Here is a 14,325-nt window from a genome sequence, read left to right as displayed (position 1 = left end):
TACGATAGGGATCAACCCTTATGTCAACAAGGGAAGGACGCCTTTTCTTTTCTTTTTGCTACTAAACATATGGGCGTCCCGAGATAAATCCTGTGGTTTTCGTCGTTTCTTGTTGTGGAAACCCTTCATGGACCATTCAAATAAAAGACAGAAACGGACCGACAAAGTTGCATGCCCTAAATCTATAAGGGCAACCGTGAAATCAATGTAATGGTTGTTCTCCAAAGATGCGATTACCAGACACAAACGTTGATTTCTTTTTGAATTGTTATTTTTGTTCGTTTTGCGGGCTTATCTTTGGAATTAAAACAAGAGGTTCCCAACACCGCACCAATTGTGGAATCATTAGGATTCGTGATGGCTCAATTTTTCGTGGTATTCGTGGGTATCCCTCGCCCACGAATTTACACCCTCAACGAAATAAATTTAGAAATATTTATCTTTGTTACTGAAACTGAACACGGATGCATCCACGGAATTACATCCCCACGAATGATCAAAAAACCCACAATCCACGAAATTTGGCCCCGCGAATTTAAATGATTCCACAGTATACGATCCATCCTCAGTACAAACGACTCGATTCTACATCAGATGTTTCAAATTTGTTTTCCAAACATACAAGATGACAAATCTAATTTTAAATTACTTTATTTCTATAGCTTTATTCCATAGATACTCTTGCATCAAATCAACTTCCCACACAGTTAAAAATAATCAGAAAATTGATAAGAGAAAAATATTACTCCACACAAGATTTTTTCTCCGATGCATATCTAACAATTTGATTTACATTTTTAAAAAAAACACGTTGCTTCCAATACTGTGAAATTATAATTCGTGGTGGCTCAATTTTCGTGGTATTCGTGGGTAGCCCTCCCCCTCGAATTTAAATTCTCAACGAAAACAAATTTATATAGAGTTATTTGTGTTACTGAAACAGTAACCGACGCATCCACGAAATTACATCCCCTCAAATGAGCAAAAAAGTCATGATCCACGAAAATTGGCCCCCACGAATTTAAATGATTCCACAGTAATCAGACAGAAATATCAATGCTAACCTACTGTCTGTATTCCGTTTACTTTTACTGGTACTTACTTTTCTGACGTTTTAGCAAGTAATATTTTTTTAATTTAAATCTCATTATAAAATGTAACTGTTTTTGCAATATCTTCAGAAAATAAAAATAAGAATTCTTAATTACAATATGTCAGATCTGCCTTAAAATTTCCAGCATGATTTTTATGGCAATTAACTGTAAGTTAGAAAAAGAAAGATCTGGATATTTTAGCTTTGAATATCTTTATTAAATCTATATACACAGCTCTTCTTTATAGGATATTAGCACAGTCTAAAATTGACAACCCATCCCTCTTAATTGTACAAACAGTAGGTTTGCTGAATGACCCCATCTCACTAACAATTGGAATGATAGATACAGAAATATACCCAGCTTGTTTGGCCCACGTTCTGAATTTTCTTTAAACAATGGTTGCGCCTGTGCATGGAATGTCAGGGGAGACAACCCTAGTGTGAAAAAAAAATCTGCATGCACAAATATATTAATTTCTATAGTTTATATGACATAACCTTTTCTGTGCTCCCTTGGTTATCCATACCTATGGCAAGATATTTTTAAATAAATAACATTTGTATAAATAATCAGTTTTACACTTTTGGTACATAAAAAAATGAAGTAAAGCATCGTCTTTTCATTTTATCCCTAACGCTCTCATTCTCAAAAGAGTTATTCCCCTTCATAATTAAAGAAATTAAAATCCGTCCAAAAGGAAAGGAAAAATTTGCAATGCTTAGCAACTTTCAATGACATATAGAATTCGACTGCACTGGAAACTGCGTGTTAATTAAATATATGCTCTCTATATTCACATTGCTATCTGAAAAAACACTGCAAAGTTTAATCACATAACAGCATTTTAAAACTAAACGCTTCTTCTTTCATACCAATCTAGAATAGTTTATACATTTTGAATATCATATTACAAGCACTACATAGATGTCGCATACTCATGTCCCATTTCACAAAAAATATCTTTAATTAAAGCCAACCATTTAGCACACAATTAATACATGTTAAGTCATTTCTACCGAAAACAGTCTCTTCGTCTCATACCTCACTATCTATAATTTGTTGTAAAATTAAATCTAATGGATCAACTCCTAAGTGAATAAAATATTTATACATGTTCAAATTTCTTTCATATAACAAAAGGTTCACAGTTTTCAATTCCCTAATATTTTGAATGCTGTAGCAATAATGGAATAGTTTTGAACAGATGTCTGAAAAATTAAGATTTGGACAGCTCTAGAACAACAGTGGTCAGAGATGAATTAAAAAACAATACATGAATGAAAAAAAATATAAAAATCTGTATACTATAAATTATAAAATGTTGATGTTTTAAACAGAACATTTTTGTAAAAAAAAAATAAGGGAACTGATTTGGACTAGAAAGTATATGTGAACATGAGGTTTGAGAACAAGTAAGAATACTCAATATTTGTCGAGTTACTGCAAGGTTTTGAATACATAAAACAAAAAAATTAGAAAAAATAGGATTGGAACACGAGTTCTGTGTGCCTGTCAAAAATTGAATAGGGTTGTCTATTCATATACATGTGTGTAAATCAAATGAATGGTAATAAAAGAACAATAACAAAATCTGCATCCTACTGATATTGGGATAAACATTACAAATTACTTGGCTGTTAAAAATCAACAAAATTCAATTTTAATCATCAGAAAATGCCCCCAAAACCTTGTTTCAGTTTTAGATTAAAAAGAAGTGTTAAGGTGTGCAAAGCACTTTAGGAGACCAATTTATCTCAACCAAACATCACCAAGCACTGTCTGATTAATTAGTCTTTCTGATGCTCGTTTATTTGTCAATTAAATGCTGCATGCTGCTGATATATCTAGTCTTATTTGGAGTTCACCCTATCTATTTATTCTTACAGGGTTTTTAAGAATCAAAAACTAAAATATTGACAATTTTTGCTGATACTTATCATTATATGATTCCAGTCAGCAACAAAAAAATCCCTTAAGATTTGTGAGCATTTTTTTTCTGATTAATTCATAAAATAATACACAGACATTTTGCATAGTATACATGCACATTAATTATCATACCTACGTACGTTCAAAAACAAATTTCAAAAATTGCACCTTTTGCATCTTTTTCCATTAAAATCAAATCAGAGTAAATAATTGAATAGTAAAGAGTTATCATATTTTAAACACTAAAATTGAAAATTTCATTTTTTAGATTGCTTCAACTATCAAAAGTTTTGTTTCATCAATCAAGTGTTTTATCTATCATCTAACTTAAGTTGGTTTTAAGGGTGGGAAAAAGATCTTTTTTTTTAAAGTAATGGATTAAAATTACACTGAAAAGCAGTTGTCAGTTTACACAGAAATTTTGAATCATATCCAAAAAGAATAACACAAGAGATTTTAATCTTTACCGACTGAAAATTCAACTAATGAAGAAAGATTGGCAACAATATGTTTGAGCAGATTGAATCCACAAAATTGAACAAATCCAATCTCAAATAGATACTTGATACACAGAATTAGATATATAACTGTTAAAGAAAAGATAAAATACTTTCACACCAACATCTAGATGGTTAAATTACAAAAACAAAACAGTCTATCACTTTTTCTCTAATCTCCCATTGCGATGCATCATCACCAGTGTTAAAGCTTTCAGACATCTTGACAAATAACATTGGAGTATCAATCATTCTTCATATAGCAAAACTTCTCCACAGATGCTTACCAATAACAAAAATTGTACACGAAAACAAGATACAACACACCCAAACAGGAAGCTTCTTTTTAAACCTTAGAAGCCATATTGCAGTATACTTAATGCATATACACACATACCATACACAGATATACTTATATTGAGATATAATTCAATAATCGGAACCTTTTAATTTCACTAATCGTAAAAACCCACTAGATTAAATGTGACCAATTAAAGATGAGAATTATTCTCTGTGTGAGACCAAATTTAAGGGGATACGTAAACAAAGATACATGATGTAAGATTAATACTATCAATATTACACTTCAAAAATACCATCAATTTGTACCACAGTCAACAGAGAATGTGGATTGCAATAAATTAAAAACGAATGACATTAAATCTGAATAATTTTCAATGCAAAAACACAACCAGAAGTTGCGTACTCCGTACATGACCATTACAATATACACTGTATATAAATAAATTACCAAACAAAAAACTGCTTGACATTAAAAATCTACATCTGAATGGCCTTGCAAACATCTACTAAACTCTACATCCATCTTTTAAACCATTTATGTATAAATTAGAGTCTGTTTTAAAATCTAGACAGTATTAGTAACAAAAAATATATTCAATATTCAACAATAAGTTCTAGTCCCTTCAAGACAAACACATTCAACTCTGAACTACCTCTCACTGCCTCTTCATCCAAGCACTCACTTCTATCTACTCTACTTCTCATTTCCAAATAGGTCAAGGACAGGTCAGTCAAATGACCTTGACCCACTTAAGATCCAATGACTAGAAATCCAAGCACCAATCTGGATATGCGTATACTTTCTGCGGATCACTCGGTTAAACGACTCAGAGTTTGAGTTCTTGACCTCTTGACCCCCGCTGAATAAGATTGGTTTCGAGCCATAGACTCACAATTATCACATGACACTAGAATTCATCATGACTACCATTTCATGTCAGTTAGAACCCACTTTTGCCGAACACTGCCATCACAAGGCCCTGAAAAGATGTACAGATTAAATCATGATATACATGTATCTCATTTCATTTCTTACAAATTTAAAGAGTTCATCAAATCCCATCCATATTCTCTTTTAACCAAAGCAGGATAAAAATTTGTAACTTATTAAGTAAATAAATATCAAACATTGACACATTTACTATAGACATCCAAAAATCTTAATGAAATGGATAAAATAGACATAAAATAGATTTCCATCTCCTTTTAAATAATGACTTAAAGAAAGAACAAATTTAAACTTGATAGTGGAAGTATAGCTGTCTGTCATTCTCCCCCGAATCACATACTCACACTCACAAACCAATTGACAGTGAGATTGCCTCCCTTCACACCCACCCACACACTTACCAATGGATGGTGCATCCTTGTCGTTAGGACCCGCCGCCCCCTTCACACCCACCCACACACTTACCAATGGATGGAGCATCCTTGTCGTCAGGACCCGCCGCCCCCTTCACACCCACCCACTTACCAATGGATGGTGCATCCTTGTCGTTAGGACCCGCCGCCCCCTTCACACCCACCCACACACTTACCAATGGATGGTGCATCCTTGTCGTTAGGACCCGCCCCCCCCTTCACACCCACCCACACACTTACCAATGGATGGTGCCTCCTTGTCGTTGGGACCCGCCGCCCCCTTCACACCCACCCACACACTTACCAATGGATGGTGCATCCTTGTCGTTAGGACCCGCCGCCCCTAGACACTGCTTACTGTTTACATGTTTCAACTCCAGCGTCTGAAAAAGGTAAGGTTCATTTGTAAATTGAAGAGTTTTCTTCCATTTTCAAAAAAAGCATCAAATAAAAAAAAATTAAATAATGCAAATCTGATAAAGCCTATAATTAGTCAAATGTCAAAGATAAAATATGATGACCAATGCACACAAACAAATAAAAAATTACATTGCTCACTACCCACCCCCCCCCCCCCCCCTAAAAAATTGGGTCCATCTTTGTAGTTTTTTTAAGCTTATAGAATAACTTCCTATTTTTGTACATGTACCATTTATTTCTACTTTAAGGAATGGGGAGGGGGGGGGAACAAATTTTGTGCAATTTTTTTTTTTTTAATTTTGGAGGGAAAATTTTTTGGACCTATCATTGCTTCTGACAATTTACAACAATAAATAATGTATATGTGAAACTGATATAAAAAGTGAGCTTGTCCAAGTTCTTGGGAGTCTGATTCTACTGCTAGGAATATGGATTCTATATGTAGCACACAGAGATGGGTCTAGACTTATGCATGATATTGTTATAATGGGAGACAGCATCACTAAAAGCTTTAGGTGTTTCAATGAAAGTTAAAAATCTGACCCCGAGTACCATAAAATAAAGATGAGCTCTTTTTTTGCTTTCATTCTGACTTTAACAAAGGAATAAAAAAAAAATAAGAAAAAGAAAACAAGGGATACATGTAGTTTGTTTTAAATCAACGGATTGCTAGGGAAACTTCTTTGAATCACTTTATGCCAAGTTTAATTTGTGTAAATTTTACCAAATAATTCTGAGGTAAAAAACGACAGAGGACTTGTAAATATTGATCAGAAAAGCTTGCTTGAGTCTTCTTCTTGGTTACAAATAAGCTATGTTGAATAAACAAAAATGATTTGCAAGATATGATAAAGCATTTTGTTTATTTTCTCCATCAAAGTAATTAAGAAAGTTGAGAATTTATTGTCAAAATCTCTATTTCCCTTCACCTCCAGAATATATACAGTACTTAATATTGTACACATTTTACAAAGATAGTGCTGTATAAAAAAAATACAGTCAAACTTCGTTATCTCGAACTAGATGGGACTGTATAAAAACTTTGAGATATTCGAGTATTTGAGATATCGCGGGTAAAATACTTAAAAAATAAGTAGTTGGGAGCTTCAAATCACTTTGAAATATCAATTGTATTCAAGATATCAGTTTTCGAGATATCAAAGTTTAACTGTTAGTGGCTTTTCCATATTACAGATACATCTTGTAATAAAATACAGTCCTGACAAGTAAAATCCCAAACCCATCAAGCACAAGCACACAAAATCAACCTCCTTTCATCAAAGAGTTGATGCCTAGACTAACAAACAGAAACTAAATAAATGTTCTTCATATCTTTAAATTATGGCAACCCCATATATTCTAAACATAATTCTCTTTTTTCTCTCAAAAATCTCATTCTGCAACCAGAGATATCAATTCTTTTCCTAGATTTAAAAATTGGAAATAGTAATTAATCAGTTGCAGATACTTATTAAAGAAATAAAATTTTGCTAAGAAAAATTCATGAAAATGGATTTTTTTCTAATCTTAAGAGCATTAGTAAAATTATTTTTTTTAGAATACGAATGACTGTTTGAGAAGAAATATTTCAAAACACTTTAGAGAAATGTTTTCTAATATTGTTGAGTTTATTTAATTTTCTTTTGTTCAATTACTTAAAATATCTTAGTTTCTTAGATGTTAGATAAGACCTATCCCACTATGACAAAATTAAAAAAAAGGTCACGAACAAAGCAAATGCAAGGTCTGGTTATCTAATTATAGACACTCAGGAGAGACAGACAAACACACAAACAAAGCAACAAAAAAGAGAAGTGATAACCTACTAATCAGAATAAATCAAGAGTATTGGAGAGGCATTCCTGGCTTCAAATATCATACTACAGGACAATTAATCTTAATCACTAGACAGGTGTACAACTTCCTTGAATACAATGCCAAAAAACCTATTTTTTCTCCAAAAATATCAATAATTTATCTAACTATTTCCTTAAATTTTTGCAACAAGAATTTGTATCAAAAATTATAATTTTAATTAATTCTCAGATTAGCATTTAATTACATGTATCACAAAATTAGATACTTTTTTGTAACAGATTATCTCTCTTTCAATATTTTTTTTCATATTTTCATAGAAATTCTATTCCATTGTGAGTAAACATGCAGTTACACTATTTATTCTAAGCCACAAGCCTCTTTTTCCCATCATGCAACGTAACTCCTTTCTTTCCGAGCCATCTACTAAACCATGTCCTATCCAATGCCAATCCTATTTCTTTCCAATTTTATAAAACATACGTAAAAGCAATGGCGGATAATGGCAATAATGTAAAAGCCGAGCGGCGTGGGGGAAAAGACAGATTAATGTTTAGTAAATTCTACCTCTTTAACATAATCCCATTGTCCCTTGCCCGAATCACAGCGTGTAAATACGGGAGAGTTGTAGGTCGCGTCAACACACAGATTGTCATCCGTGGCTAGTTGTTTGGATCCCGTGTATGCAAAAACCTACGTAAGTCATGCAGAGGGAGACATTAAAGAGAGGCTACCACTACTAACAGTAGTCTAAGACCCGTCGTACCGACGCTTAACTAACTAAACCAATGTCCCTCTCTCAACTGCAGGACAGCCTGATTCTCTTTGAAACTCTTTCCTATCTACCTGTATAATTATCTTACTTTTATCTTTAAGCCAGACATAATAGTCAAGAGGGGTTAGGGTTTCAATGTTATCAAACTGATTATCAATGTGCACTTAGGAGAATATCATAATTTCCTCAATAGTTTTCACTGGTATGTAGCATATAACCCAACATCCCAAGAAATATATATATGTTGAAGGGAAAGGTTGAATGGTCAAGCTTGTGCAGTGAGAGAGAAACAGGCCATGCTGGGGAAATTTGGTCCACTGGGCTGAAACACTAAAAATATCAGACTGAAACAAAAAATAAAGATTAGAAATAAAAACTGAATTCTCCAACTATTCTCATTCAAGGTAAATCTAATTCCTCAAATATCTTTCTTTCTCACTTCCCCAACCCCAACCCCCTCCCCAAGCCCCTTAAAAAAAGATACACAAACTACTACACAAACAAAAACAGCCATGCTACAAAATATTAATCAGAGAAACAAATTGGAAAGTTCAGCTTTTAAGAAATACACAGATAGTGTGGAGTTATCCCCCCTACAATGCACTCTTCAGCACCAGGAGATATGTTTACCTGACGATCATACTCCCATTTTTGATTTCCCCCTAAACCATGACACTGGAATAATTTAACTGGTCCGTGAAGCGAGGAAACATCTAAGCAGACATCGTCGGTTTGTAAAGCTTGCTTTTTTGTGTATGAGAAAATCTGCAACACAAGTCTCGGTTAATGCTCATAGAACTTCATTTTTATTTCTGCCATATGGTAAATTGCATATATGTATAAACTTTCATCACTTCCTTGGTAATAACTACTTTGTTTTTCACATTTGGACATAAATTCCATTTTAATGATATAAAATCTAATCTGTAACTTGCCATTTTGAATCTATAATGCATTGGTTAAGGATTAACATTGCATATCTGTTTAGAAAACTAAAATGATTCAATTTGTTTTATCATATTGATTCATAAATGATTACAATATTGTTTATGCAACGGTTTCATCATTATAAAGGTTTCCTGCCAAGTCAAAAAATGAAATATTCCAAGGTTAGAGAACCAGATTTTTATTCCTTTTGTATTTTGTTACCAAGAATGTGATAAAACTACCACATACCTTTCTACATATCGCAACTTTTAATGCACTTAAGACATCAATATAGACCTAGAAGGTCCATGACCTTACCGAGGGCTGGTATTGATGCGACAGCTTAATATCGGGTGTGATACAAAGAAAGGTAGGTACAGTCATCTAAATTACCACTGTGCACCCACATTCATAAATAAGAATCATCAATACACTTTTAGTTGTAACTTAGTCTTAACTAATACATGAAATATTCATAAAGTCAGTACTTCACTTCTTTGTAAAAATTTCAGAGAAAAACAAATCAAAGTGAATATGATTTAAAATTCAGTCAATTCCAAACTACTTCTTCTTGAAATGATTTTTGTACAGTGCATATCAAACAGAACTTTTTTTTATATATAAAATGATGCTTGATTCTTAGTATAATTTTTCAATAAATCAAAAAAAAATTAAAGGTGAAACCATAATTCTAATTTATTTCTTATACTTTTAAAATAATGATTTTGACGAGCCATCTTGTTCAAATATTGACAAGAAATCGATAAAATTATTGATGGAAATTTCTGAAAGTTAATGAAAATAATGGTATATTAAATCCAAGTAAATATATAAGAAATCTTTTAACAGATCAATTAGATGTATCGTGATTATTATTTCAAGCAATTAATTTCTCAATCCCTAATCCAGCACAAAGAAGGAACAATCTTTTCTTTTTCTTTCTTTCAATATCTATAAATTCATCAATGTGACAGATATAAACGCCCTCTCCTTTGATTTTACAGTCAATTAACATATACTACTGCTATGACTCTATATATGTTTTAATAGACTGGTTCTTGTACTGACCTGGTTGCCGCCCATTCCGTGACACTGCACCATGCCCACCTTCTCCCCACTCTTGCGGCCCATGCTGTCTATACACTGCCCTGTGGCCTTGTTCCTGATCTACAAACACATTCAACAATAAGGACATTGCTATCTGTACTGCAACAGTTTTTGATTTTATCATTATACAGGCAGAAAAACAAGATGAAAAGCTGCAATGCAATTTTTCTTATAATTGTTAGGGGAGATAATCAGAATGAAATTTACTAATGACAGGTAAAATGCAGGGAAAAATACGAACTAATCTGTTTATGATAAACAATATGTTTATAAACTCATGGGGAAAGAAAATCACTTCACTACAAGTGTCAATTTGTTATAAGCATTTTTGCTAGAAGCGTGTTTTACTGTAGTACTACACACATCAACACAAATCGGCCATTACCTCTCCGAGGGCGTGATACTCCACCGGCATCTGTGACTCTGGGTACACATTCTGTAGGTACCACTTAAAGCTTTTACAATGCAGCTTCTCTCTCAGGGCCTTCCTCTCCGACACATCACCATAGCTCGTACTCCTCACACCTACAGGGGAAACAAGAAAATATGCAAATTATTGTTATACTTAGCCACTTCTAACAGCATTTCAATAACTTTCGGAATCAGATACATTATCTTTAGGCCAGACACAATTCAAAAGATTTATAGTTTATAGTACAGTCGCAATTCTCTTACCTGGATTGATTTTATAGAAGAAGTCTTTGTATTCGTCCATCCAGACCTCCACGATTCGCTGCGTGTTGTGGTTGATGATGCGAGCCACGCCCCCCGGCCAAGAGTAGGGCGAGGTCTTCCTGAACACATGACCCACGCGGGAACAGGTCACTATGTAAACCTTGCCCCCGCACATCCAAACCTACAACAAAAAATTAGGTCAGTGAGGTTACTATCATCACCACACATCCAAATCTACAAGGATAAGTGAGGTCACTGTACACTTTACCCCCCTCCCCCACTCCCACCCACAGCTACAAAGATAAATATCAAAAGTCATTATTTACACTTTAACTCCAAACATACACACCTACAAAGCAAAATTAGATCAATTTTGACAATCGGCACAATTAGCAATCACCTTTTTGTACTTTCCACCTTAACCACCCCACCAACAAAAATAGATTTTAACAATAGCCTTCAGTATAAATTAAAATTCCCATTTGATGTTTCAGAATAACACTTTTGAAAGCTAATGTTTTATAATCTTAAATAGCAGCCTAGCAAAAACACACAAAATTGAATAAAGTATTTTGTGAAATATGAAACCTTTTTTTTACATTCAAGTTACTTTTTGTTAATTTCTAGTAATTAACTCATTAAAAAAGTACAGACCCTGAAGGACATTTCAAGGTTTTCTCCTCCCCAGATGTCCATTCCCTCGTCATAGGAACCGACCTCATAAAAGTAGTCCCTGTCTATAGAAAACAATCCCCCGGCCATGGTCGGTGTCCTATGAGAAAAAGAGAGAGATCATTCGTAACCTTACAAAACAATACAATACTGAGAAATTTAATGTAAACATTGTACATATTTAGAATGAAAACATGTATCCTTAAAACAGTGATTTTTACTTAATATACGAAAGTTGATGCCTACATACTCCCACAACCGTGATTTTCTACTTCTTCAGAGTTGTCTCTCATACACTTTATCTATAAGCTAACCCCCAGACACCCCCTTCTTTTTTTTCTTCTACTTCAATTTTATGAGACAACCCTCTAAATCCACCAAAATTGATGCCTACAATTATAAATGAGACCTCAGTCTACAGCCACTCACTTTGTGGGGTTGCTCCTGTCGCCTCCTCTCCTGTCTAGTTCCCTCTGGGGCACAGGGTACCAGCGGAAATTCAGCTTCCAGTTGAAGCCTCCCCAGGTCATGTCCGAGCCAGTGATGTATTCGAACGAGTCGTCCCCAATGACGTCAATGATTGGACACACCACAGCAGTTCTGTTTTAATCAGACAAAACATCATCAGTCAATTCAGTATCAAATTATGCTTACTGGCTGAAAATTCAATGTCCATAAAATGTTGTATACATTTATGGTAGTGCGTTTACAGAAGTTTCTCTGGCCAAAATTTCCTACTGTAAACAGGGTTATTTTCGCCCAGTGTAATTTTCGCCCTTCTACTATTGCAAACAGTTTCGCCCCGTCTTAAGAAGCAATTGATTTTAAAAAGAGATAGTTAGAAACATTTGAATTGGCCCAGTCTTAAATTCGCCCGCTGACAACAAGGGCGAATGGGGCAAAAATTAAATGGGAGCAAATATTTCCCCGTATACAGTAATCTAATGGGGTTTTTATATACATTTGATGAACTATCAATGTTTTGTACCTGTCTTTATGGATTTCATACAACAAGGGTTCCAGCCAGCCCTCAGTACACTCACAGTGAGCGTCCAGGAAAGTGATCACCTTCCCTCTAGCTTGTTTGGCACCTGAAAAACAAAATCAAAGATTGCAATGAAATCATTACAAGACACATTACTTAAGAGTTCATTAAAGGGTTTCTTTCTGTACATGAGGTACTGTAGTGTTATGACATGTCAACCCAAAGAGCCTAATTAAGCTACAGATCAGCAGCAAGTCAAATACAATGTATTGGATGCCTATCTCTCTGATTGTAGGATTATCCTTTCCAAGTATTACACATAGTTCTTTATTGGAGTCTGCACTGAATTCACTTTCTTTTCTTGGATTTTGTTGTTTCAATTTATAGAGTGGAGTGCAAAGTCATTGAAAATGATTATCACTTGACATTACATCACAAATATGTATGACATGTTTGTTCATCACTATATTAGGATGACTTGGTATTGAAAAATCACAAACATCACTGATCTGATCTATTTTGTCATGAATTAGATGAATGACCTTGAACTCTAGCAGTCATTCACATCTGATCTTTATATCAAGAAGGAAGTTATGTATTAAAGATTTGATAAAAGGAAATTGTGGTCGGAAAGAGATTGAGAAAGTTCAAATATGTTTCAAGGTTAATCTTTGATCTTAAACAGCTGTATGATTTTGATAAATAGGAACAAATATTATAAAATTCTTTTAAATCAAACTTTTTAGAGACCTAAAAAAATTTCTTTTGTGTTGAAACTACTACCTTTAAAATGGTTTGTTTACACAACCCTGATGTGTTAACCTAATTTTTCATATCTGGATTTCAATATATGACCTTGACATTTGCACATGACCCTGACCTTTTAACCTGGCTCTGATGAGCCCTGTCCTCTCCTCGGACCTGATGACACGAGTTGAGACAGGTAAGCGAGCAATGTAGTCCTCCAACTTCTTCCCTAGCTCCTCTGTAAAACAATCACAGAAAGAGTGTCACTGGTTAAGTACGTTATAACTTGACAAAAAAGATTTAAGACAACAAATAAAAAACAATTTATTGCTGCATACTGAGAAATGAAAAATTGTGTATACTACAATGAACTATTCTGAATTCTCAATATAGCTTTAGGATATCTCTTACATAAAAGCTGTTTTTCTTTTCTTTTTCAGTTCAAACATTAAAAACAAGATGAATGTGGATATGGATTATTTTAGGGGGAAAAATAAATACATATTTAGTGAATACAGATGTTATTCTAGCCCTGAAGAGACTCAATTTATAGTAGTATTGATTTAGATAAATGGGAAATCTGTATAAAGCAATAATGTGAAATTCAATCTCAGGCTCCCAAAACTCAATCTTTTAGTTGTAAAAGTGCGTTTCCACAAATAAAATACCAAGTATTATGACCACAAAGCCAATAGAGAGTACAAATAAATCCTAACACGTGAATCAGCTAATCCCTCTATAATACCTCTCTCACTGGCATCATCAACTAATAGGATTTCGTTAAGTAGCTCCCGTGGTGAGCGGTTTATAATACTATGAACGGTCCTGAGGAGAGTGGACCAGGCCTCGTTATGGAATACAATCACCACGCTGGTGTCAGGAAGCTCAGAGTTGGGGGGATAGGACTTCCTCTTGCACCTGAAAGAAAGCAGACAAAAGTGATTACCCTGTAACGTAAGGTACACAAGTTACAGCTGAAGTGATTACCTTGTAACTTAATGTACACTAGTTACA

General features: G+C 34.0%; 1 protein-coding gene across 2 annotated transcripts in view; it reads right to left on the bottom strand.

Moving 5' to 3' along the window:
• Window positions 1–633: 633 nt before the first annotated feature.
• The window catches only part of LOC128162456 (polypeptide N-acetylgalactosaminyltransferase 13-like), a 33,780-nt gene continuing 20,088 nt past the window's right edge, over window positions 634–14,325 (bottom strand). Inside the window, exons 4-14 of one of the 2 annotated variants that reach the window (XM_052825666.1) lie at window positions 14,057–14,229; window positions 13,445–13,549; window positions 12,568–12,670; window positions 12,009–12,179; window positions 11,562–11,679; window positions 10,908–11,088; window positions 10,618–10,757; window positions 10,194–10,292; window positions 8,829–8,963; window positions 5,493–5,571; window positions 634–4,806 (exon numbers count right to left, since the gene is read on the bottom strand). In XM_052825666.1, coding sequence (XP_052681626.1) covers window positions 4,751–4,806; window positions 5,493–5,571; window positions 8,829–8,963; window positions 10,194–10,292; window positions 10,618–10,757; window positions 10,908–11,088; window positions 11,562–11,679; window positions 12,009–12,179; window positions 12,568–12,670; window positions 13,445–13,549; window positions 14,057–14,229 — 1,360 coding nt within the window. In that variant the 3' untranslated portion in view covers window positions 634–4,750. Of the gene's footprint in view, window positions 4,807–5,492; window positions 5,572–7,990; window positions 8,117–8,828; window positions 8,964–10,193; window positions 10,293–10,617; window positions 10,758–10,907; window positions 11,089–11,561; window positions 11,680–12,008; window positions 12,180–12,567; window positions 12,671–13,444; window positions 13,550–14,056; window positions 14,230–14,325 lie in introns of both variants that reach the window. The other variant, XM_052825667.1, reaches the window with a different exon arrangement.

This window comes from Crassostrea angulata, chromosome 9 (genome assembly GCF_025612915.1).
Source record: "Crassostrea angulata isolate pt1a10 chromosome 9, ASM2561291v2, whole genome shotgun sequence".
Lineage (NCBI taxonomy): Eukaryota > Metazoa > Mollusca > Bivalvia > Ostreida > Ostreidae > Magallana > Magallana angulata.
This window is presented reverse-complemented; position numbering and strand designations above follow the sequence as displayed.